The sequence below is a fragment of the Toxorhynchites rutilus genome, chromosome 1 (assembly GCF_029784135.1).
Source record: "Toxorhynchites rutilus septentrionalis strain SRP chromosome 1, ASM2978413v1, whole genome shotgun sequence".
Classification (NCBI taxonomy): domain Eukaryota; kingdom Metazoa; phylum Arthropoda; class Insecta; order Diptera; family Culicidae; genus Toxorhynchites; species Toxorhynchites rutilus.
Window position 1 is genome coordinate 190,666,429 of NC_073744.1, and position 27,164 is coordinate 190,693,592.

At 38.6% G+C, this 27,164-nt stretch overlaps 1 protein-coding gene, 1 long non-coding RNA gene and 1 pseudogene across 3 annotated transcripts; 2 read left to right on the plus strand and 1 right to left on the minus strand.

Moving 5' to 3' along the window:
- The first annotated feature begins 15,421 nt into the window (after positions 1 to 15,421).
- On the plus strand, positions 15,422 to 16,425 carry LOC129767586 (replication factor C subunit 3-like; annotated as a pseudogene).
- Positions 16,426 to 21,603: 5,178 nt separating this feature from the next.
- LOC129775229 (uncharacterized) lies at positions 21,604 to 23,711 on the minus strand. 2 transcript variants are annotated; one of them, XM_055779680.1, is made up of 4 exons: positions 23,096 to 23,711; positions 22,882 to 23,032; positions 21,933 to 22,813; positions 21,604 to 21,869 (listed from the first exon to the last, which is right to left on the minus strand). In XM_055779680.1, exons 1-4 carry the CDS (start codon positions 23,243 to 23,245, stop codon positions 21,708 to 21,710), a joined length of 1,344 nt encoding a protein of 447 aa, XP_055635655.1. In that variant the 5' UTR covers positions 23,246 to 23,711; the 3' UTR covers positions 21,604 to 21,707. The 2 variants fall into 2 exon arrangements, with proteins under 2 accessions (XP_055635655.1, XP_055635646.1); XM_055779671.1 differs by having other exon boundaries at positions 22,873 to 23,032; positions 23,096 to 23,709.
- Positions 22,523 to 25,506, plus strand: LOC129775236 (uncharacterized). Its single transcript, XR_008742895.1, has 3 exons — positions 22,523 to 25,010; positions 25,066 to 25,105; positions 25,203 to 25,506. It is a non-coding gene; the product is annotated as an uncharacterized LOC129775236 (long non-coding RNA).
- Positions 25,507 to 27,164: the final 1,658 nt, after the last annotated feature.

Here is a 27,164-nt window from a genome sequence, read left to right on the forward strand (position 1 = left end):
TTTCGAGGCAAGCGCTCGCACTGAACCAAGCCTTCGCGAGTGTGACACCGCATCGAACAACAGCAAAATAGGTGATTTCGGCGCGTCGGTCGAAAATGTAAACGGCTTCTTTGGTGCCTTTAAGAATGCATCAATGCATTAAACTGACGTTATGGCGAAGCAGGCGTTAAGGTTATGCTCCAAAAAAATATTTGGGGAATACCAAGCATCTTGAGTGTCTTACTGGAATGTTGTAAGTTATTTAGGTTCGCGTGCCAGTCGCAAAACTGTATTTGCGCTAATATTGATCATAATGAAGCATTGCTACTGTTTTCGAGGTTGTTGATATTAACAAAAAGAGTTTATTTCGTTTGTTTAGTCACCAAGAAATTAAATGTCGTTCTGGAGTTTTGTATGTGATTAGGTTTCGCTTACCAGTAGCAAAAATTACTCCACTAAGGGTGACAGCTGCGCTTCTCTCGAGCATGAGAAAGTAATGCAACTTTTTTTGAGGCCAGTAATATTAACAAAAGCGTTTCTTTTGAGAATAGCGCAAAATGATGAGAAGTATTTGTATTCCTTGTAGCTTCAAGCCACCAATGTATGGTTCTGTATGCATGCTATGGCGAACGCTTGTTTGGCGCTTGGTTTACGTTGTACGAACGATGCCTAGATGTGCGATTGCTTTGAGGCAATACTAAATAACATGTAGCATGATATTTGATACTTGCAAGTGTTGTCATTGTTGTTGTTTCCATTCGGTGCCAAAGATATATTGATATAGTTATGAGATGTGGAATAATGTATATAATCGACTGTAGCCGAGTCTATGTCAATTGCGAAAAAGACCACCGAAATAGCGTTCGAGGTAAATTTTCAATGCATTGACATGAAATAAATTGCGACATACGATCAGCTAGTGTATTGTTTTGCGAGGGCAAGAATGAATCATCAATCAATTATCGTCAACTGATTCTACAATGAAAAACCCATTTCAAATATTATTCTACTAAGCAGTTGTTTCGAAAATTTCACAGCATTTTAAAATAATATCCGAAGGTATAAACAAGCGACTTATATAAAATAACAGCGTAGTTCTACGTCAACAATGCGGTCGTATCTTGGACACAACCTACTATAATTTTTTTTTTATGATCGTTTATTTTTACAGGCTCAGTTACATAAGTTTAAAGAAGTCGAATTCTTAAATATATTTTTTAAAACTATACATATACAATTTTCCTAACTCTATGTTTAGTAAGATGGAAAACCGATTACTCGCGATTACTCGAGTTTAGAAGGGTGACAAAGGGATGGAATATAAGGGAATTGTTACAATGTTGATGATCACACTCAATTCTTAAATGTATTCGTTTATCTATTGTATATTTACATTTCAACTTATTTTACTGTTTATAGCAAGGGGGCCAATCGCTCGCAATGGATGAGGACATAGGGACAATCACACACGAAGATCACTAGCTTTAAGGAAAACATATATTTGGGTTATGTTATCAAGGTCTAACCGAGCTAACACATCTCTCACCGGTACATTGGGCTGTCTTCCTCGGGCCCGAAGAGAGTTTTCTAAATTCGATCTGGCGTTGTTCGGTGTTTGCTGTGGTTCATGAGTGCTAAGAAAGGGAAAACAAAGGCCAAACCGGAAGTCCTATTTTTCAACACCTTCAAGAATGGTGTAAGACCCCCACCCCATGGTCCTGAACCGACTATCGATTTGGCAACGAATCAACTTCAAATTGGTCGGAAATGACATACACTTCCAATTATATAGAAAAACGGAAAACGAATATAATCTTGTTTTGACTCCCGGTTTTGTTGTATTCTTCAGTCCAAGATAAAGATATGGTGGCCTCCGGTTCATTGAAAACGTTAGAAAGTGTTGAAGTGAGACGAAAGAAAGTGTGAGATGGCGGTAACAAAAGAACAAATACCCAAACGGAAACGGAAACTCAACATATAAACGCTCAACGCTCACCGTTTATCGCTTGTAGGAAATGAGGTGAAGATAACAAAATAAATGATTAACTCTCAAATTTGTCTCTGTTTGGACCAACGTTGCCAAATGGCCTTTACAATAAACAGAATGTATGAGAAGTAACAGTTAGGAAAATACGGAACGTTGGCATCATTGGTCTGAAAGTGATAATGAGAACGCAAAAAATAGGCTCTCTTTGGCTGATGCATGTGGCTAGTTCGATGGAACGAGATTCTCTCGAGTAAAGTTGAAAGCAACGTCCGCGAATTCAGACAAGATGCAGAGAAAGGATACGACACCGCTCAACACTCAAAACTAAGCGCTCAATGCACAACACACAACGCTCAACGCTCAGGTCCACCGGCCGGATTAGGGCAACCTTCTTCTACTGTTTGCGGTCAGCATTGATTTTCTCACCTGGGTGACGTCTTTAGAGAACCCCTTTTGAACTGACAGGAGCCAACATATCGAGTATCCCACTGACATTTTCCCTTTGTTTTCATGTGAATTGGGTATCCCACTGACAGTTCTGCTTGAGATTTTGCTAACGATCCTAGCACCAATCATATCACCCGGCTGGATTTTCTACTACCATTTGAAAAACAGGAAGTGGGTTATATCTATGGTATAACCGCAAGGGTGACGTAGGACTATCGTTGATTTAGAGATCATTTGTATGAAGTTGAATCTGAATTCATTCTGAATGAATGAATATTTGGAGAACTTCGAAAACGAGAGCGTTACGTTGGAGGCACAAGGTTTTATGCATCCAATATTGGATACGGAAATATCCTACTGATGGGGAAGAATAATCTTCAGAAGCTATCCTGTTGATTGCGATTGATTGAAAAATCACAAAACCTAATGTATTTGGTCACAGTGTTACATGGATAGAAAACATTCAAACAAACTCTTTCACATGAATGTATTTTTCAATTCCTAGAGGAACTGGCAGATTATTTTCCGGATCTTTCTCGATCCAAACGGAAAGAATTCCGTGCGTGTATGTGTGTGTGTGTGTGTGTAGCGGCTGCTTCGAGATCTTCCCGGGAAACCGTTTGTAGCATCACTCTCCTCCTGATGGATTCCCTTCTGGCCTAAGGTGCACAAACAGGCTCTTGGTGACACCGTTCATCCGCGCTTTCATGATAAATGAAGAGCTTCACCACAACAGCGACAACATGCTCCAATCGCTGTTCAATTAGAACTGAGTGGATTTCCGAGCGGCGATCGCTTGTATACCGATTGGTGATTTCAATAGCCTATTTTGAAAGCAAATTTAAGACTATTGAAACAAGTTTTTGGATCAGAAAGTAACAAGTATAGAACGCGTAGACATTTTATCTTTCGAATGAAGTGTTTATCATACCATTTCGTTCAGTTGTTTAGGAGCTATTAACACTCAAAATCTCGGTCTCCGGCGTAACGCTTTCGTTTTCGAAACTTTGATTTTACACCCCGGTATAGAAATGAAAGACGTAGTCCTACGTCAAAAAACTGCCACAGAATCGCATGGAATTCTTGTCGAAGCTTACGATAAACATGCTCTTGGAAAATCATTGTACTTTGAGTGGTTCAAATAGTTATTTTGACTTGAGATACAAATATCACAAATGGAATCTTCTTTGACGTATGTTTCGTCATCCATGAGAATGCACTGGTTTGGATTGTTCAAAATGATCGAGTATAGCTAAAATATAGATTCAAATACAGCTTTCGAGCTCGTGTTTTAGCGTGATCTTGCTGCTCCGGTGTTTGTTTGGCCACTTTTTGCTTTTTGTAGGTACTTAAACCATGTATCCGTTTAATCCGCTGAATTATCCCAACACAGATTTTAAACTTCTTGGCCAAATCACGAATAGATGCAGACTTGTTCTTCTGAATATAATTTACAACTTTTCGATCCAATTCTGTATTACTTGGTCCGAGTTTTACCGACCTTTGCGACGATCCGTTCAATACTTTCTAGACAAACTTTGAATTTTTTTTGCTATTTTGTGATATGTAACGCCCTTTTTCGAAAACAAATTTATGATCGCGACTAAATGACTTGTATTTCGACTTTTGACATGTAAACAATGCGTGCTCCTATTACGCGTTTGTGTGTAATAACGTGTATATCGTTAAAGACTACTTTTCGATACACTCCTTAGTGTCCGTTCCAAAATCATTTGTTATTTGTATCTGCTTATCCAAACCTACTTTACCCTTCAGAATTCAGTTTTATTGTACAGATCATAGGGAGTATACCTAGTCAAGTTGATTGCGTGTCGGCTCACTGCCAAGCGAACGATCGTGATTTCAAAACTCAGGGCCCTGGATTGACCCATCTTTGTGTCTATATAATAACAGCAACTTCACGCCAGATCAGTCGGCCGCTGAACCGACCCTCTACGATTTTTTTAAAACTTGGTACTGTGTGGTTTTAGCCACTCAGACCCCAGCCATTTTGGATACGATCTAGACAGTCGTAGAGAACACGACTTAGGGTGGGTTTAGACCAGTGATATATTCATGTGAAGAAATATGATGAGATTTATAGAAATCGCATCAACCGTTTACACTAGCGTGAACTTCTATAATGAATATACTCATATTTTCGGTGAATTTATTCACCTAAAGTAGAACTGCATCCAACTTTAGTGATTTCTCACCAGTGAGAAATTCACAAGCGTTTACATATGCTGAATTTATTCAAGTTATATATACCTCGAATAAGTGTATCATATTTATTCTCACCCGTTTACACCTATTTTCACGTGAATAAATCCATCTATAGCTAGATCTCCCTAATGTAAACCCGCCATTACCTTGTCCGCAGTCCGAATGAGAAAAAGGACGAGAACTGGTGCTGCGTGATTTGGTTGGATGATGCAGGGGTGGGGCAAACCTCAAAGCAGGCGAAATATGTATGTCAGGGCTGCGTAGCATAGACACGGTATGTATAAAAGGGTAGACTGCGCATTTCGGGAGGAATACGTTAAATGTAAAAGGGAGATTACATTCACCATCGCGACAGGTACTTATGATGGAAACTACCTAAAATCACAATTTTCATTATCATATGAACAATCTTCCGTTCCGTTCCGTATTCCGTATTTTAAAGAGGCTTTGAACTTTTAAGTTCATTCGCCTCTGCTGACCAATTTAAATTACGACTGATTTTTAAAACAGCGTATTCAAAATCATTAATCTTTATTTCAAAAAAGTGTAACTTTTAATCCAGATGAAATATGAAATGTGATATTTGTCAAAGTTTTTGGATAATAATTTAACTATATAGAAAATGTGTTATTTCGAATGAACTGTTGAAAAATCTTACTCAAAAAAGACGGGTGGGTAATGTCGGGGACATAACCGGAGTGACGTAGGACTATACAAAGGGGACAGCTTTTGTTAATATATATTTTTTAAATATATTGTTTTATTTTCTTCTCCTACGTGAATACCTACCTATCTACCTGAAAAATGGATTAGTTTACTGTTTACTCTTTATGAATATGTTGATAGTTCTGAAAAGAACCTTTGGTGTTGTGTTTTTGTTATCACTCGATATTCCCATCTTGTTCGGTTAAACCTTCCTGTTTAGCTTTTGCGTTTGCCACTCGCCACAGCTTTTACAGTTGGAAAATTTCTTCCCATCCAGCTTGTGACATGTTGTTCAGTAAATTACATTTAATGCGACGTGCTGGAGAAACACTTTGCCACTCACTGAAACTAATTGTTGCCTTGATGAGCGCCGAACCGTAGCTGCTCTGTTCTTGATGCGGGTTTTCTGATTATCGTGAGCAGCTTTGCAAGCCAACTCGAGCACTCCGACGGCCGAAAATCTATAATCGCTGTTAGGTATACTGGTGCTCCGGCACCAATCCGTTCGGCCTAGTTACCCTTGCGGAGCAATCAGTGAATGCGACCAACAGGGAACTGGAGACCTGCACGGTTCGAGTGAGACTTTGCCTTTCCCTTAACTTGTCCTCCTTTGTTACGTCCACGATGCCGATGCCGTACAACCACACGGGTTTACGGTTTGAAAGAAAATAAGATATTGTTCTGGGGTCCGCGTGTTTTATACTCTAGCGGTACACACTCACAGGATAGAGACAAATCGGCAGACTCAGCCAGAGGGGCGAGTCCAACGAGACGAACGAATGAGCGTTAAAAGGGAGTGATGACAAAAAAATACATTCATTACGATTTGTTTGCTCGTTGGATTCACATGCAGGCTAAAAAGGGTCCTTTTCAGGATCACAAAATTATCTTCAATCTAAAGAGTTTTTTGTTTTGTTATCACTCGATATCCCCATCTTGTTCGGCTAAACCTTTCTGTTTAGCGATTGCATTTGCCACTCGCCACAGCTTTCACAGTTGGAAAATTTCTTCCCATCCAGCTTGTGACATATTTTACAGTAAATTACATTCAATGGCACGTCGCATTACCACCACTTAGTATCGGATTGGAGGTAATTTTAACCTGTAATTGAACATTTGCGATGACAGTGGTACAGTGTCGACTTTCAATGTGGGGTCATAATTTGGACCCCGAACTCTATGTTTACAAAAATCTCCAACTAAATATGTCGCATTGCAAGTCCGTCCAATTAGCTAAATGTCGAGATAAGTGTAAATTACTGTACTTTCAATCTAGAAGCAATTTAAGAATTGGTGAAAATCAATAAGCTCAGAACAACTGCCAAATTCACATACTCATCATATCCTGGCAAACAAATTATGAAAAAATCAATTTGTGTTTTATTATTATTTTGGATAATGTTTTAGAAAGCATTGAACTGTATTTCCTAAACTCTTTTTTTGGAAGGTTTAATGGCCCTGAAAAGCGCCTTGTTTTAAGGAATGGTTCCAATTTAGAAAACTTAGTACTCGTGGTTTTGAAAAAAACCATTTCGAACGCCCTCGATGCCGCCTTGTTCTGGATTTGCCACCAAAGCAGTTTGTATAAAGAACAAACTTTTTTCTTCTGCTACCTGAAGCCGTTTTGCGATTGCGTTTGCCACTCGCCACTCGCTGCAACTGCCTGTTGTCTTGATGTCCACCGAACCGAATGTGTTCTGTTCCGAATGCGGGGTTTCTTATCGTCGCGAGCAGCTTTGCCAGCTAACTCGATCACTTCGGCGGCCGAAACTATATAACGCCGGCTAGGTGGACTGGTGCACTGGTACTAACGCGCTCGGCCTAGCTACCCTTGCGGGGAACTCCAGATCAACACGGTTCGAGCGGGATTTTGCCTTTCCCTTCACTTTTCCTCCTTTACCATGTCCAGACATGGCTGCTTGTGTTGGTTTGTTGATGTGATGTGATGCGAAACGATATGGTGTACGGTTTGGATGAGAATGATCGTTACGGAAGGAAGGAAGGTATTGTATTATAGAGACTTTAAACTTTTGCAGTTCATTCGTCTCTAGCCTTGAGAAAGGCCCTTTGAAAACTCTACTCTATTTACTCCAGCGCTACCACCTCGACCCTCTTGCCTTGAGAAAGGCACACGATCCCTCGCCGTCCAGCTCGTCCAGCAACGATGTTGTCCAGTCGGTGTCCACACAAAGAATGATCGTTACGGCAGCGGAGCGGGGATTTTTAAGCTGACTGGCTGGCTCGAGACTTACGCATGTGTGAGACTGCGACCAATGTTTCGTTCATTTTTTTCTTTTTCCTTTCCAATCGTGCTTCATCCTATTTCGCTGCTGCTCTGGTTGCCCGTTTTGGTCGGTACGATTTGAGGAGCACAAAATGGACCAATCAAAAATGGGCACATAGTGCATTTTGACAATGCTTGATATTTCACAATTATTCAATTATTTATCTCAAGAAAAATGAAATGTTATACGTTTTGATAGATGCGTAGATATATTTCCTATCAATTGATGCAAAAACCTTTGCGATCTATTGAGAAATGCTCGAGTTATAAGCGTTCCAAATCTTGCATTTTTTCCTACTTGTTCAGTGCCTAGATTTCAATTTCACCCCCTATATCTTCCGGTTAGACGTAGTCCTACGTCAAAATGAATTTGGCTCTTTGTGGTCGTTTGTCTGCTCTCAGCCACCACTGTACCCAAAGTTAATTTTTAGCACATGTTATGGCATCTCGATTTATTACATTAAATGAGCTGAAAAATAACAGAAAATGTTCTACTCCCCATCACATGTATATCATTTGTATAATATATATGCTAGAGCCAATATCCCAGCAAACATTAAATCGTATAATTTTGCACGTGCCAAGTCTTACAAGAAATCCGAATAAATCATAATCGCATATAATATCAATCGTGTATATTTGAAATCGCATTAAATGTAAAAACTCGATTTTAAATACCATTATCAAATTAAGTCGCAATTCGGTATAATAAACATCAATTTTATGATGCACATTGTCGTAAAATATATTTAATCCGCATCATATGCGTATATTACGCTGATGCAGTTTGTGTGTCGTATAAGCGTATAATTTAAATCGATTCAGTACTGTAGTGAATCGTGTTGCATGCTGAAGAAAATCATGAAACAGTGAATCATATTAGATCCTAATAAAGGACATATTACATCATATTGAAATGTCAATGAAATGCTGATGCACTCGAAAGTTTTAACCGCTGTTGAATTAAATTGCAGATAGCCGCGCGAGATAGCTGGTGGATGATAATCCAGACGACCGGAGTTCGAACCCACATCGGCGCAGTTTTCACCAAACATCAATCTGTGCCATTTCAAATATTCATATTCCACTCCCAACACAAGTCAATCAAACAATTATTATTTCTGCAAACATAAATACTCATATATAAAAATGGCGATTCGTGAGGCTATAATAAACATTTCACGAAAATATTTTGCGCCATTTGTTTTTTTTTTTTCTATGTCTGTAATAAATCGTATATAAGTATGACAAAAGTCGCTATTATTGCCGGTCAAAGTTGCATATTCATCCAAACAAATTCGGTAAGCATTTGCCATGTATGTATATGGCCTCCACTTTTGCATGCATATGCCAGTTAGGCGCATTATATGCCAACCAAATTTTAGGGCATATGATGTTATACATACGCTTGTTTTGCGATTTAATGTTTGCTGGGATGAGCGAGCGAAATAGGAGACACATTTAAAGAAAGCATATGAAAGCTTTTCGTTTAGTTTGCCAAATATACGTCCAGACAGAGAAAGATATATTCTCGTTCATGTTCTTCTTTATCTTCTTAGAAAACACTTTCCAACTTCATTTTATGATGAGCTGTAATATTATCACGCTTTTATATATCAGCACTGGCTGCTATATGGATAGCGTGGTCGTGTAGGAATGCGTTGCATTCCAGCAGGCCTTGGTTCGATCGACGTCGTATCGACTTTTTTTTGGCACAATCCCAAATGAAATGAGAAAAGAAAACAAAAAAAGATGTCTGTCTGTCCATTTTTAAGCTTTTAAAACAGCTCATTATTTGCGCATTTGACCCTCCAGCACACGGATTGGCATCATTTCTGCAAAAGATGAAATGTTTTCAGCCAACGCTAGTTTGGGTGTGGAAGGAAATATACTAATCTTATACTTTATACAGCAATATGTCAGTTTACACTTTTCTAAACGAATTTTCATATCTAGTGAACTTGTTCACGAATCAAAACGGTGCTCCTATGAATAATAGATAACGGTACTAAGTACACCCAAACTAGCGTTGGCAGAAAACGTTTAATCTTTGGTAGAAACGATGCCATTTCGTGTGCTGGAGGGTCAAATGCGCAAATAATGAGCTATTTTAAAAGCTTTAAAATGGTTTGTATGTATGCGAGCAGACATCTCTTTCTGTTTTCTTTTCTCATTTCATTTGGGATTGTGCCAAAAAAAAAAGTCCATAAGACGTCAATGGGGATCGAACTAAGGCCGGCTGGAATGCAAAGCTATTTCACACGACCACGCTATCCATATAACTGCCAGTGCTGTTATAGAAAAGCGTGATAATATTACACCTGATCATAACATTAAGTTGGAAAGTATTTTCTGAGAGGATAAAGAAGAAAATAAACGAGAATATATCTTTCTCTGTTTAGACCATGTATTTGGCAAACTATATGAAAAGCTTTCATATGCTTTCATTCAAATGTGTCTCCTGTTTCGCTCGCTCATATTGGCTCCAGCATATATATTATACAAATGATATACATGTGTTGGGGAGTAGAACATTTTCTGTTATTTTTCAGCTCATTTAATGGAATAAATCGAGATGCCATAACATGTGCTAAAAATTACCTTTGGGTGTAATATACCAAATATAATACCAAATAATAACCAAAGTTGTTACCCACGTTTGAGGAAAGGCTTAATGCAAAACTCCAAGTTTTGCCGAACTGTGTGGATGTAGAAAGCATTGTTCTGTATGTTCAAACAGAAAGATAAAAGGTTTTGAAAAATATCACTCGAAGGAATTTTAAAGCATATATTTTGTATATGTAAATAACACATTAAAACACATTGTTTAGTAAATACTTATCTGAAGTTTACGAAACAAACAAAATAATCCTGTTCATCTTCCATAGTCTCACAAGTAATACGTAAACTACGTATAATCTCACATCACTTCTTTTTCAAGTAAGTCTTGAATACAAATGAAACACAAATATCTGCATTACTCGACAATTAATCAAGCAATTGAAACCAGATTTGGCATGTGATGGTTTTAGGGTGCAATAAATGATTCTATGGTGGTTAGACACTCCACCCCTCTCTCTAAGGGGGAGCTGCCATACAAATGAAACCCAAATTTCTACATTACTCGAGAATTATTCAAGCAAATGAAACCAAATTAGGCATATGGAGGTTTTAGAGTGCTATTAATGTTTCTATGGTGGTTAGATACTCCATTTTGGGTGTATATAAAAGACATACCGTGATTGCAGGAAATCGTCTAATTTGTATCGGTTGGAGGAGTAATGAGGACAATATGCTATCCATTGAAGCGCATGTAACCGAACCTCGGAAACCTCGGTATTTCCGCGAGGTGTCGTTGTAAGCGCGTAGTTCTAGTTGTATTCATTGTATCGAGTCATACTATAGCATGTTGGAAAGGTATTTTTGCGCGCTATAATATAGTCCTTGACAGTGTTTTGTTTGTTTAAGTCGTTCGTGAGTTATAGTGTCGCAAATATGGAGCAAAATAAAGAGAAAATCCGACATATTTTACAGTACTACTATGACAAAGGCAAAAATGCATCTCAAGCTGCCAATAAAATTTGTGCAGTTTATGGACCCGATACAGTTTCCATTTCCACCGCACAACGATGATTTCAACGTTTTCGTTCTGGTGTAGAGGTCGTCGAAGATGCGCCACGCTCCGGAAGGCCTGTCGTCGAAAATTGCGACAAAATCGCTGAATTAGCCGAGAAAGACCGGCATAGTAGCAGCCGTAGCATCGGCCAAAAGCTGAGGATAAGTCATCAAACCGTTATTAACCATTTGAAGAAGCTTGGATTCACAAAGAAGCTCGATGTATGGGTGCCACACACGTTGACGCAAAAAAACATCTTTGACCGTTTCGAATGTGAATCGCTGCTGAATTGCAACAAAATCGACCCGTTTCTGAAGCGGATGGTGACTGGCGATGAAAAGTGGGTCACTTACGACAACGTGAAGCGCAAACGGTCGTGGTCGAAGCCCGCTGAAGCGGCTCAGACGGTGGCCAAGCCCTCATTAACGGCCAGGAAGGTTCTGCTGTGTGTTTGGTGGGATTGTCAAGGAATAATCTATTATGAGCTGCTTCCTTATGGCCAAACGCTCAATTCGGACCTGTACTGTCAACAACTGGACCGCTTGAAGGTAGCACTCATGAAGAAGAGGCCATCTTTGATAAACAGAGGCCGCATTGTCTTCCATCAGGACAACGCCAGGCCACACACTTCTTTGGTGACGCGCCAGAAGCTCCGGGAGCTCGGATGGGAGGTTCTTTTGCATCCACCGTATAGTCCGGACCTTGCACCAAGTGACTACCACCTGTTTTTGTCCATGGCGAACGAGCTAGGTAGTCAGAAGTTAGCCACAAAAGAGGCCTCTGCAATACAAATGGAACACAAATTTATGCATAACTCGAGAACTAATCAATCAAACGAAACCAAATTCGGCATGTAGAGGTTTTATGATGCAATTAATGTCACTCCTGCCTACGCTCCCCCCCCCCCCCCCTCTTAGGGTGGGCTGTCATACAAATGAAAAACAAATTTCTGGATAACTCGGAAACTAATCAAGTAAATGGAGCCACATTTGTTATGTGAAGATTTTAGGGGACACGAAACGTTTCTATGATGAATAGACACTCCTCCCCCCTCTCTAAGGGGTCTATCTTTATTCTATCATATTTTCTGTATCAAACATTTGTTCCATGTACCGGAGAAACATGTTATTTGCAAATGGTTGAAAAATCTTGAACGAGAATTTTGTCTGAAAATAATCTGATATCATAATGATGAGTTTTGGTAGAAATACTAGGAATTTTATAGTAGAAGGTAAATTCAACGGGGTCGATTAGAAAATCAATCACTGAACAGTTCTGCGATTGGACTCATGAACTTGCGCTTAGTAAGAAAACGTAAATGTTTGAAGGTATTGATAACAAACAAAATTGTAAGGAGTTGTATCTAGGACACGACCGCATATTTTCGACGTAGAACTACGCAATTATATTATGCAATCCACTTGTTTACCACTTCGAATATTATTTTAGAATGCATGGAAATTTTTGTAATAGATTATGTTCTTCGTTACAAATAAATTTGATGAACTCCTTTTACGTTTGACATGATGCCCGGGACACCAAAATATGTGAACGGAAGAATCGTCAAACGATCAAACGGTTCTCAAACCGCGAAAGTTCATTCACCTCTAGTATCTGAAATGACGATTTTCCCTGGCTTCTCAGTTTAAAAGTACGTTTTAGGGAAATATATTCCGGTCTGCCCAACGACAAGCGAGTGCAAAAGTACTCAACACTAGAGACGTCGGTTAATCGTTCGATTAATTCAAATAATCGAATATCTGCAATTTTATCCGAGTAATTTTGTATCGAATAATGAAAAATCAAAATATGAATACATCGAATAATTATCACAGTAATCGCGATTAATGAAAAAGGAAACAATTTTTTTCAAAAAATACAGTGCAAAATTTAAACTTTGTTTGTCGAAATTCATCGATTGTGCTAAACCACTTACGGTTGAAGCATAAAAATAATTCCCTGATGGTAGAGGAGACTGGGGAGAAGAATTCAGCGTCTGCAGGAGTAAATAGCGGAATAGAAGGATGTGATCTAATTTCCCGTACTAAAGTGGTAGTGTTCAGATTCAGAGTGCCAAGGAAAATACTAGTGGCCAATGATTCTACAAAAATACTTCTTTTGAACTAGTAGTTATAGGGACCAAGTAGAAATTTTCAAATAAATCTGCTATTTCAACAACATTCGAAGAACAGGTAGTTTTGAACACAAAAAATTGTATGTTGGTGCAATTAAAATATTTTGCATCATTTGCATGATGTGCTCTTTTTTCAATCGCCCGCAAAAAAATCACGAAATGGTAAATTTATCAATCTACTGAATTACCATTCAAAAACTACTATTCTGCATATTCTGCATAATTTTTTTTTTTATTATAAATGTCTGTTCATCTCGATTACAAGAAATAAATATTCGCTCGATTAATCGAATTCTGAAAGACAATTATTCGAATGAATCGATTATTTGGCCCCACGATTAATCGATAATCGAATAAACGAAAAATTTAGACATCTCTACTCAACACCAAAAAATACCCCCGACTTGCATGTATATTTGCAGGTACATTAATTTTGAAGTTCGTGTTAGGGAAACACAACTCAGTGGGCAAAAAATACCCCCGACTTACATCTTTTTACAAAGCGGATTCCCCCAGGCAGTCTGTTAGGTCTGTGTTAGGGAAACACAGCTTGGTGGAAACAAAAATACCCCCGACTTGCATGTATATTCGCAGAGCGTATTTCCTCAGGTACATCGATTTTGAAGTCTGTGTTGGGGAAACCGTAAATCGGGCCAATCAAAATTTGACAGTTGAGGCGTTTAAATAACGCTTGACATTTTACAGTTATTCAACTGTTCATCGCATGAAAAATAATATTTTATTAATTGCGATAGACGCGTATTTCCTATCAATTGATGCAAACATCTTTCCGATCGGTTAAGAAATGTTAGAGTTATAAGCATTCGAAATATGGATAGGATTAGCACACCAATCCGCAGAATAAATGTATGGGAAAAAGGTTCTTCCAGTTTTTCTGAATTGAAACCGTTTAGAGATTAGCGAATTGTAATGTATAGCATATCAAACAAATCTTAGAGAATTTCCGATTCGATTGGTATGCAAATCATGAGAATTCGCTCACAGTGAAAGTAGTTATTAACGTTAACTTTATTTCATAAAAACGTGACCTGTTTTCTGATTTGGCACCCTTCCTGAAAGACGTAGTTCTACGTCAACAAATTTTGGGCGGGACGAAGTTTGCCGAGTCAGCTAGTGTATACATAAACATCACAGCCAGAGCTGCGATTTGTCGTGAGAATCAAGTGATGGTACTCACACAAAGATAATCAACAAATTTTGCACTACGATTATCTTTGGTGACCATCCCAAAGCCAGTCCAATAGTGTGAGAAGAGTATTATCACAACACTAACACGTGGTGAGCTTCTACTTGACAGCAGAAATCCGAGCTCCTTGGTGAGTGTCCTGTTGCTGAAATGTAAGAATAGTGCGACACTCAAAAGTCTAGCTGATGGTTTGGTGTTTGGCGATATTCACAACATTCGCCTCTTTGTGTTCGTTCTACACGACCAGGGATGCCAGATGTAAATATACAGTTTCATTTTAATTACAATTTGAAGAATTTTGTATTTTCAGACATGTATTTTCTTTTCATCTTTTCAGATGGCCTCAACGTTTTTAGTGGCACTTTGCCAACTCTACGTAGTATTACACATGTCATTCGTATTAGTACTTAGTACTTATTTTGAAACCCTTTGAACTTTTGAAACTTTGATTTTTATTACCAAATTTGTTTCACATCATTGCAAGGATGCTAAATTTGTAGACATGTTCGCAATTGATTCAACACAATCCTGTCTATCCTGTTACAGACTTATATTTTCAGTTGCAGACTGCAGGGATATGGTATTTCTTCTCTTTATGACTTGATTCCCTGCGCTAACAACCCCTTTTTTCATACATTACTTTGCTATTCTCGCAGCTACAAAAATATCTGCCATTTATACACATCAACGTTTCAGATTTTTGACGAAATCTGCAACGTTGATGTGTATAAATGGAATCTCTGGAGGAGAGGACATTTATTCTGACAAAGGCCAACACGAAAACAAAAAGTCACCAAGGATTTTTGTAAACATAATACATCAAAAAAATGTGTACAATGGCTCTCTGGGTTGACCGCTATCGACCGCTCCAGCTGTCCAAACTGGACTACCACAAAACGCCAGTTACGCATCTGATTAATATTTGCTACCAGGGAGACTTTCCGCATGTTCTACGGTCCTTCCAGGCCAGTAAGAAAACTCGCATCATGTGTCTGCTGCGGAAATTTTACCAACCGGGCGCGGAACGGCTACGCAATGAGATAATGAACTTCACAACCCCCTCGAACCGGAAGATGGAAATCAGGACCATCAGCAGTAATTACCACATGGAGTTGAATTCATCGGTTGTCGGGATATATAACAGGGTGGTCGTGTCAGATTTGATCAAGCAAATTGATCCCAGTGAATATGAGACTCGTCTTGTCCGAGGTGGATTAGTTGACCAAAGATACTCAGGATGCGCTGAGAAGAACCATTGAAAAGTATTTGTCTACGTGCAGATTGATTTTGTGCGCCAATTCTACTCCACGGGTTATTCCCGCGGTTAGGAGTCGTTGCTTGGGAATAAGAGTGCCGGCTCTGTCTTAGAAGGATATTCTTAAAATTTTAAATGTAAGATTGTCATTTGTTCGTTTCTTGAATGTAACAACACTATTTGCATTTCAGCACATTCCTTCGGAGCTAGCGAAAAGAATTATGCTATCCTCATGCTGGAAGCTTGCAAGGTACAATACTAACCGTTCACGGTCAACTAAGAGGTGCCGGGAATCGACTGGCCAATATTCCATCGAGAAACCGCCAATCAGATTTCCCTCGAACAAAGTCCACAGAAGCTGGAAGTGGTGAGGGAACATATTTTATAATCTGTGGATTGGTACCGAATCTGATTAAAAATTGCGATATGAGTCTGAAGACGCAAACGTTGAATTTTTCCGGGCATTATGACCGGATGCAGCAAGGATACAAACATATATTCCATCTGGAAGTGTTCGTGGCGCAGTTTGTGGCACTGTATAAGAAGCTTCTCAATAAAGTCTCAGTGAAAGAGGATGATTTTTGAGCGATTCTTTGAGATCGCAATTTTCTTTCGTTTTATGAAAAAATAAAATTTTTGTGTTCATCTCACGTTCATTAACTAAACTTCAGTAGTTCTGGTAATTATTAACTCTAAATAAAAAAACACGCCTTGTCGGTTTTCAATCGGATGGTTTCCATGGTTCGCAAATAATTATGAAATGGTAAATTTATCAATATACTTAAAAACCATTTCATTCAAAAACCATTATGCTGCACCATGTTTATTTGAAAATTATATTTAATGTAACTTTTAAAATTCTGACACCATAATATTTTTTATTATAAATGTCTGTTCATTTTAACTACAAGAAATAAATATTCGCTCGGTTAATCGAATTTTGAAAGTCAATTGTTCGAATGAATCAAATATTGGCCCCACGATTAATCGATAATCGAATGAACGAAAAATTTAGACACCTCTAACAACAACAACAACTTCTACTTCAACAAACTAATTTAAACAACCTTCGCGATTGTCAAAAATGATTGGAACTGTCTGATCACTCACATTTCTACTACCATCATACGCCACAACCACCGCTCTCATAACGTAAAGTTGAAAACAGAGCGATCGGCAGTGAGAGGCATTGGAACCTAAGTGGTGCGGACTCAATCCACTTCAGTTTCAAGCAAATTCATGCATCTTTTCAAGCGATTTCTTGCAACAAATGTTCAGACCACCAGAGATGCCAGATTTAAAGATATGTTTGTAAATTCACAGACATACCTGTAAAATACTTTTCATTTTTGTTGCGGACTTTTTGAATATACAGTAATTTACATTCAATGCGACGTTCATCACATCAAAGATATTTGACTCACCGTATGACATTTTTCCATAGTTTTAATACATAAAAAGTTTTTATATTTATTTTATATCAAAACACATTACGTTAGACCAATTTTTTGAGTTATTCATTAACACTTTGCCGTCCGGCTTAACCGCAATGGTTACGTGTGCAAACTAGCGCCTAACTGCCAGTGTCACCACAGTGGTTACGTGCGCAAAATAGGTTGGACCGCAGTGATGTCTGAGCATAGTATCGCTCAGTGGCCGACGACAGTACTTCAGTATCTTTTGCATTCTGTTGGTGTTTTGTTTTGTAACAATATATTGTACACGTCAACGTTTCATGATTTCATAAGTACGTTTGCCCTGACATCATTGCAGACGAAAGAGACGATATGATTCTTCACGATGAATGAAAAATTGCATTCATTTTCTATACATACTATACATTTACTATACTATACTACGAAATTTCATGCTAAAAAATCATAACTTTTGAACAACTGAACCGATTCAGATAATCGACATATCAAATTGAAGCCAATGATAGATCTTCTTTGAAAAAATATACATACTTGCGAAAAATGTGGATTCTCGTTTTTGTAATTATTGATTGTGTTAGTTTTCCATAGTTTTTTCGATTGAAGATAGAGGGCGCTATATTTTTAAATATTTTGTTTGAAAGCTGGGGTTTTTTACGTAATGTATTTCGAAACAAAGTGTCTTTTCAGATTTTGAGTTATGAATTTTCAAATTGAAGTTGTTTTCAGTATTCGTTCAATACTTCTATGCAGCTAGACTAAATATATGCGGCTGGAATCACAAGTGCAATAATTTTTTAAATGAGACTAGCCCATTGGCTTCAATTTAATATGTCGATTACCTAAATCGGTACATTAGTTCAAAAGTTATGAATTTTTGAAAAAGTAATTTTTGGAAGAAAAGGCAAAAAAATGATTTATCGTACCATTGGTTCAATTTGAAAAATCATAACTCATGAATGACAAAAATCACATTTCTGATTTCTGGATATGTTATTTAAAAGACCTCAGTTTTCAAAAAAAATATAAAAAAATATAGCGCCCTCTAGTCTGAAGCCATGAGAACATCAAAAATCAAATACAATCAATAATTACAAAAACAAAATCCTTTTTTTTTCAAGTGTTTTTCTAAAAAATACTATCTAATTTGATATTTCGATCATCCAAATCGGTTCTGCAGTTCGAAAGTTATGAATTCTCGAAAAAGTCATTTTTGGAAAAAAAACCGAAAAAAATAATTTTTCGGACCACCCTAAAATATGAATTAGCACCATAATGAAAAAATGGAAAAATACTGGTCAAATATTTTGCGATAAAGGACAAATCTACCACGTTTCACGAAAATTTGGAAATATATACACAGCCATTCCATGTGAACGCGATATAGTGGTTCTCAAGGGGCAAAATGATTTTTCGAATCACCGGTTAACTTTGAAAAATCATATCTTAAAAAAATAAAAAAGCATCTCTGAAATCGAGATATGTCATGTAAAACGTCCTCAGCTTTCAAGAAAAATATAAAAAAATATAGCGCCAATGAAAACAATAAAAAACAACTACAATCGATACGAAATAAAATTAAACGAAATTACGGAAATGAATTTTTTTTTGCTATCTCAATATTTTTAATAAAAGGCTAGCCCATTGGCTTCAATTAGATATGTCGATAATCTAAACTTATTCAATGGTTCTAAAGTTATGAATTTTTGAAAATGTCAGTTTTGGGAAAAAGTGGGAATTTCGGACCACACTAAAATGGAAATGGTCACCCCAACGAAAAAATAAAAAATATGGGTCTAATGTTTTGCGATAAAGAACAAAACCACCACTTTTCATCGCAATCTGAGAACCACTTTATCGGTTTGGCATGAAACGGCTGTATATATACAAAATATACATACACAAAATATATAGTAATATACAAAAGACAATCTTACGTGCATCTCGATGTATAAAGCATTAATAAATCTGTGAAAATTAACGTTGAAAGACAATTCTACAGATCCGCACACTTTTACAGACATTTCCACAATTTTAACAGACTTTCACATATTTTTACAGACCTTTTTTAAAAATCATCTGGCAACTCTTCGTTCCACTTTTTATCGAATATTTTCAAATCGCAGGAGTAAACATTTACGTGACTGTGACTTCGTTTGTTTTTATTTCGTTCGGAAAAACATTATATTAGGGAAAGTAGACATTGAAAATGCGTAGCTCAGTGAAAGGCTGCCCGAATACGAGTGAAAATGTTTGCGTTAGCTTTTATTGTATACCCTTGGAAACGTTTTTACAGACGCACTGGGTCGATTTTTGCGGAGACAAAAAAACTAGTTCCGAATAAGGATTCCCGTATCTGTGGAGTAAGTACGATGTTTGAATTATTGAAAACCAAGTGTAGCTAACCTTTCATACATATTATCAGGATCGTTTTGATAGAAATACATCGCTTCGTTTCAACTGGAAAGGAAACCTCGTGAGAAACTGTAATGCCTTCCCAACAATTAAACCGGCATTTGACTCGGAGGATTACGTCCATCATCAACAAAAAGTGCAGATTGCTTTACCGTTATATTCATCATCAGCACTAGCGGATCATAATTACGCGAATTCCATTCGGTCAGCTTCACTAGCAAGGCTGTTAGAAAAAACGTTATAAAAAAAATATTTCACTTTTGCTATGTATTTATGTATCGAAATTCGCCAATGTCGAATTTTGCTCTCACATTGAAATCTTGAAGTGAACTAAGCGTTATTCGTAGGTTGTTGATATCCTGTCAGGTTTTGATACCTTGCAATATGAGATGTTCTTTCAGAGATGCAATGATCAATTAAACAATTGACGGAAAATGTAGTTCATTCATTTTATAATGTTAATTATTTTTGCCTTTGATAACAATACCTTTTTTATAGTGTTGATTATCATAAGAAAAATAACACTCCTGATCGTTGGATCTGTTTTGACATTTCAATTGGATCTTTTTAGACAGCCGTTTTGATTCAGTCCGCACTACCTAGATTGGAACCAACCGTCATTTGGTTAGGTGTCAGAAACAAAAAAGTGAGTATCACTACTGAATATTTGGATCTCACGTGCCGTGAGAGGAATTGAGTAACTATGGTTAGTGATCCCCGATTTTTGAAATTAATCGTTCATCAGCTAATCGAATAGTTTTCAGTAGTTTGTTATTCGATACGATTAATCGGCCCAAATAATCGATTAATCGAATAATCGTCACACTGAGAGAAATAATTAGTTAGATTAATATTTCTCATTTGCTAGAAAGCCATATGGAATCAAAAAAGTGTTCATTCCGCCTGAAAATCAATTATTATCTTTTACTCATTCCTAAAGTCGTAAACGAAGCTCAATTCACGTTGACGGCATTGAGCTTCGTTTACGAACTTAGGGGAGCGTCAAAGATACTGATTTGTTTTCAGGATAAAACTGCAGCGGCCGTACGTTTTTTTCTCTCTGAGTTTGAATCGATTAATCGACGTAAATTATTCGTTCGCTTCGATTATTGATTGTGCAGTATTCGTTCGATTAATAATCGATTTCTGTAGGAAGTATTCGATTAATCGATTAATCGAACGATTATCGGGGATCACTAACTATGGTCAGTTTTTTGTGACATTGACGGTGATGGATTGCAGCTCTGATCACAGCTACTGAAGTATTGTTCATATATCGGAAGTTGGAATACTTATCCTGCGCAGATGTGATACAAGTGTAGCGCCCCTCCATAAATAAATTTCATTAGATATTTTTCCAACTAGAATAGAGGGATAAGTCCGATAAAGGATTGCTAAACAGGAATGTGGTACCGCCCACATTAACGGAATATAGAGAGTAAGAAAACTAAATAAAAAAAACTCCGCCTTCGTAGATGAGGCGTTAGCAAATAGGACAGTGTTAGTTTTTTAGGATTGAGTAACCGAGCAGAAAGGTTGTGGTATTTTATTGTAATAGAAAAACCCCGCTCGGCGCGCGTCACGTTAAACGAAAATTTTGTCTGATTGGATATTATATTAACATGTATATTTTGGGAAGAATTCTGAGGAAATTTATTGAAAAAATTAGGGAAATTATGAAAAAAAATCATTCTATTTCAAACTGCTCTCGGGCTTGCTAATCTAATAGAATTGTATGCTTCATACCACCGAGGATGGCTACACTTTACGTTCGTCACCGCGAATTTATTGTTCGATTGACTTTTTCTGTGATTGAAGGTTCCTCTAGCCATAAATTAGAAGATCAATCATTGGATATTTCTGGGATTGAACCCACGAATGACCGCGAAATTCGTCGGATCAGCTAGTAAACAAGTTTTACTTTTTAAAAACATTTCTCATATATTTAGTTTTTACAAATATACAGTCCATATTTATCTTAGTCCTAGTTTTACATAAAATTTCAACAGTACATACATCTTACCAAAACGACGAAAAATTGTGATCCTTAAAATATGCGTCAATATCTTCAAAATATTCGAACTTTACACTCGATTTGCTGTTCAACTTCAGTCTTGTCCGGCAATCCTTATAAGTGCGAAACAGGTTATTCCACCGAGTTCGGCAATCGCGGGGCGTTCGCTGAAAATTACCAAGATCCAATTTCGCTCTTCCTAAAGCTTGATGAAAAAGCAAATAACTCACGTTAATGTGCAGCTCGATCAGCTTGTTCGAGACACATTCGAACAGGTTGTATCCCTTGAATTTAGGCCTCAAATCGCAGTGTATCTTAATCAGCAGCACCGTCTGAATCCGATTCCAGGGCGGGAATATATTCTTCCGGACCTTTAGCCGACCCATTTCGAACTTTTTCGACACATCCTGGCTGCTTGCCCCGCTACTGGACATTGCATCCGTCCCCCCACCGGTTGTGCAATCTTCCTCGTCTTCGTCTTCATCTTCCGATTCTACGTTCACTGGAACCAGCGAGCCATCACCCTCAGCCTCTTCTTCCTCTTCCGCCTCCTCTTCTTCCTCCATATCGACGTCGACTTCTTCGTCTTCCACGTGAGTTGGTTCCGGTTCCTTGAAAGTTTCCTCCTTCAAAGCCACCACCACTTCCTTCTTCTCCACCGGAAGTTCCTTCTCGATCGCTTTGCTCTTCATCTTCAGCTCTGCACTCTTCTTCAAGCACGCGTGAATGCCCTTCAGTACCTTTAGAATCTCTTCCGCGATCACATGTCCCCTATTTCCGTCCTGCTGTTTCTGACGGTAATGCTCCTGCTTCATCTGCAGCAGCATATTCTGGTTGGTGTAGAAGAGCAGCTTCTGCTCCATGAGTCTCATCTTCAAATCATCCAACCCATTGACGGCGGTTAGCGAGCTCGTTAGCTCATCCTCGCCTGCAATGTGCTGATTGTTATGATGGAGGCTCGCCGGAGAGCCCGCATAGGATGCCGGGTCGCAGTCTTCCGTGTGTGACACGTCCAGCAGCCCTTCGCCGCCGCCGCCGTCCGCGTACGAACTATCGTCAAACATGTCCTCCAGGAAGATTTCCGTTTTACATTTGCTGCTCGATGGGTCTCCTGAAAAACAATTCCCCAGTGTTATTCTGTATAATTCTATCGAGCATTTTCCGAATAACCTTCATTACTTGCTAACGATTTGTAGTACTGGTGAAACGTGTCGAAATAAGGGAAGCGCATCTTATTGGAGCGCCCTCCACTGGCTTCCATCCGCTTCGCGCAGGTTCGGTAGGTTTTGAGCAGATTATTGAACCGTGTTTGGCAAGCAGCGGCATTTTTCTGGATACCAACAAACCAGACTATCAGCTCCACAGAAAATACTTAAAATCACGCAACACTTACAATAAAGTTATGTTCCTTTGCCAGGTAAAGCGAAATTTTGTCGTACACTTTATCATTTCGCCCGCAACCGAACAGCTCCAGCCGCTTGCGTATCATCAAATTGGTCTCTTCCATTGTCCATGTGTTGTTCATGGTGGTGTAGTGGCTCATGCTCGAGGTTCCCGCTGCAGGAATGATTAGATCTAAAACACTTAAAACGGTAATTCACAGTGATTTAACATTGAAACTAATTTAACACTAATCGCCGCAACGACAGCTGAGTGGCGGTTTGTTTGTAAATAAACTCGTTGTTTTGCGCTATTTCCACCACCTGTTTCGGCAATTTTTGTACTGTAAGTACAACTGGGCTATTTTGATGTTAATTTCACTCTCAAGTGGAACGAAGTGAAAACCAAGGCGCCTCTATATATACCAGGTGAAACAATCATATGAAATGCACTTTCAGCCATATTGGAATTGCTGTCGGTATTGTTTACAAACAGCATCAGAACGCTGCCGGCGGCTCTCTACAAACTGCTGCGACGCTTATTCGAACGATGCCTACTTTGTTCGGCTTTCGCGAATTTATGTGAAAAAGACGGGATGATTTTGTAGAATTTCATTCTCATCCAGTTCATCCACTACTCTCGCATGTGAAAATGCAAAAATGGCGTATCCTAGCAATAACAAAACAAACAACTCCCGCTCCACAAACCGTAATCCCCTTCTCATTGAAGTGATGATGTTGCTTCACCTGTTATACATTTATACAAGCGCCTTGGTTAAAACCGGAGGCGCTGATGTATGGCGAGTACACTGGAGAAAAACTTTAGTAAATGCAGCTACCAAACCTTTAGTAGTCGAAACATTTGTAAAATGTACACATTTTTTGTGAATATTACCAAAACTTTGTAAAACTGATGTCAGATGCAATGTACATCCCTACCAATGATTCGTACATTTTACTTCATATGCTTCCTTTACAATGCAGGCTTTTAATCGCATGCGATATACTCACTCGCGATATTTTTCAGTGCAGCCCTTTACAATGGTTAGCTATATCGCGCGATAATAAGTCATAATCTGTCTGTCAAACCTGCATCCCTCTCATCATACAGCCATTATTTGTTATGGACCAAGACGGGTCTATGGTACTAGGTGAGGCCGTTTCGTCACTAAGTTGGTTAGGGGAGCGGTATATGAAAACAGTACGGAAGAAAGCAAAAGGGGAATTATTTCCTTGAAGCGTGAAAGAGACAGACTGATCAGGAGCGAGCTTCGGCACTAGCGTATTGGGTTTTGTTTACAAACAAAACACAGTAGACTTCCAAGATGGCTGAAGAGTGGTTTTACCAAGTTGGCCCACCTTAGGATATACTTCTACGCGCCTTGTTATGGACAAGGTTGTACTAGAGTGGTGGAACAAAATCATATCGCTAGAAATGTGAATGCAAGTATAAAATGCCAGATAATTAATAATTGAAAAACCAACAAATTCAATCGAATATTAACAAAAATGTGTAAAAATAATTATGATTATACAGCAATACGCTTGCAACAGGTGATCGTTGCAGCTCTAACTTTATGAAGCGTTTCATATGAACATTTTTTTCGATATATCGTTCCATCCATCAAGTATATTTTGTTCCACCTGTCTGATGTATGTAGTGTCTCCTTTCAAAGCAACGCGATTTTCGCAGCCAAAGCTTGGAGAGTTCTATCTTTTTTCGCACTGTCATAGGTGATTTCGCGCTTTGCCCTGATTGGTTGACGAATAAAAATCGCTATTGAAGAAAAAAAATCGCGCTCATTGTAGATGATGGTAAATCCGGCAATAGCATGTGTAACCGGCAATAGCATGTGTGTAATTTTTATTTCTAACAACTGTGTGTGTGCTCAACCGCCATTTCTCTAATGGAAGCGAAACGATTTGGAGGTAAACATTCGGTTTTTATTATGATTCATTTTACCTAAATATTTTCTTTTTCCAGCCTAAAATCGTAGAATCCATAGCAAAAGTTTCATGTAGCCGTAAGCGTTTAGAGGCCAAAACGGCGGATGTCGCCGTACACAATTGATTGATGATCCGATTATTGTTTGATTTTTCCCCTCATTCTATTGTCCGCAGATCGCAACCAACAGCAGCAATGGACCGCCTCTCGATGGATTCGTTGTCCCAGGAAGCGATGGATATCAGTTGGGCCAATCGTACCGTCAGCAGCGAGGAAACCAACAACAACCATTTCACACTGAGCAATCAACAGCCAAAAAGACTACCAGCACCGATTCGGACAACATCGACTCGGATGAGAAGCAGCAGCAACAGCGCAGATTGCCGGTGTTATTCCACTAATATAAAGGGTGTGTCACATCAAATTGCATCACGGAAAAAACGCTGTAGAAATTCGCCCAGTAGACCGATCCTTTTGAAAATTTTAGACAGTAAAATAAAAACTATTAAACAACTTTTGGCATTTTCTTTTTATTCATACTTCGAGCCCAAGCCCGTATGCTCGCACCTTCCTCTTTACCCCGTCCATAAGGTTCTGTACAACGTCAGGTTGTAGTTTTTTTTTGAACAGAAATCCATTTTCTCTTGAAGTCCGCCTCCGATTTGACAACTTTTGGGTTCTTCCGGAGGGCCTGCTTCATAATCGCCCAATATTTCTCTATTGGGCGAAGCTCCGGCGCGTTGAGCGGGTTCATTTCCTTTGGCACGAAGGTGACCCCGTTGGCTTTGTACCACTCCAACACGTCCTTTGAATAGTGGCACGAAGCGAGATCCGGCCAGAAGATGGTCGGGCCCTCGTGCTGCTTCAATAGTGGTAGTAAGCGCTTCTGTAGGCACTCCTTAAGGTAAATCGAAGAAAAAATAATTATCGGCCATGTTTATTCGTGGGACAAAAACAGAAACGTGGGACGAAGATGATTTTGTCGGCCATGAAAGACGTAGGATAAGTTAACGCTTATCGGCCTTGCAAAGAAAAATTGATTGTCGGCCATGACTATTCGTGGGACAAAGAAAATGTGGGAAGAAGATGATTTCGTCAGCCATGAGAGATGTTGGATAAGCTAAAGTTTGTCGGCCATGCAGAGAAAATGATTTTTTTCTTTCCCGAAGCTACAGGGTGGGCCATTTAAAGTGGAAGGATTTGTTTTTGCAATAGCAAAGTAAAGAAGTGGAATTTGCCCAATGTTTCGGCCGATATGGCAGCAATTTCTTGTCGGATATTGTCTTTCAGCGCAGCCAGGGTCCTTGGTTTACCAGTGTATACCTTGGATTTTAAATATCCCCATAGAAAAAAGTCAGGAGGCGTCAAATCAGGTGATCTCGGTGGCCAGTCATAATCGCCGTTTTTCGATACTAATCTTCCGGGGAACATTTCGCGCAATAATTTGGTCGTGGCAGCCGCTGTATGGCATGTAGCACCGTCCTGTTGGAACCAGTAATTGTCCAATTCATTTTCACGAACAAATGGCAATAAAAAATCGGTTATCATTGTCCGATAACGCTCCCCATTCACGGTTACCGGCCGATGACTTTATCGGCATAAATGCCACACCACACAGTAACTTTTTGGTCGTAAAGAGGTTGCGTTTCGATGAATTGAGGGTTTTCAGTAGCATAAAACCGACAATTTTGTTTATTCACTCCTCCATTCAAGTTGAAATTGCCACAATTGAGAAGTTATTTTGAATGTACAGCTGAACAATTTCAGCGCGTTGTTTAGGTGTGTATTGTTCCATGGTTAAAATTGTACTGAAATGACGCTTCCAACGCGGTATGACATTTGTTAATCTGACATCTCTGTCAAAAGTTATGGGGTTGCCAGATGCTTCCACTTTAAATGGCCCACCCTGTATGTTTCCTTAACTAGTCGGGCGAATTGGTTATTTGTTGATTGTTATTTGTTTGTTGTTGTTGTTATAAATAGAATAATGTATAGAATTTGGCTCGGAAGCATACAATTTTGCCAGGTTCCGCGAAGTAGCGATTCGTACGGTAATTGGTCAAGAATGTATGGTTTCATGCTGGAATAAAATGAACTAGAATAATATAGCAAATTCGTTTTTGTTCAGTCCCAACCCC

What these genes read in the sequence shown, in the direction of transcription:
- LOC129775229 (XM_055779671.1), bottom strand. Translation starts at nt 23,245, where the DNA reads ATGAGCCACTACACCACCATGAACAACACATGGACAATGGAAGAGACC. An exon ending in CAAAGGAACATAACTTTATT is followed by an intron (nt 23,033 to 23,095) that starts GTAAGTGTTGCG and finishes GTTGGTATCCAG; the next exon opens with AAAAATGCCGCTGCTTGCCA. An exon ending in TGATCGAGCTGCACATTAAC is followed by an intron (nt 21,870 to 21,932) that starts GTGAGTTATTTG and finishes GGTAATTTTCAG; the next exon opens with CGAACGCCCCGCGATTGCCG.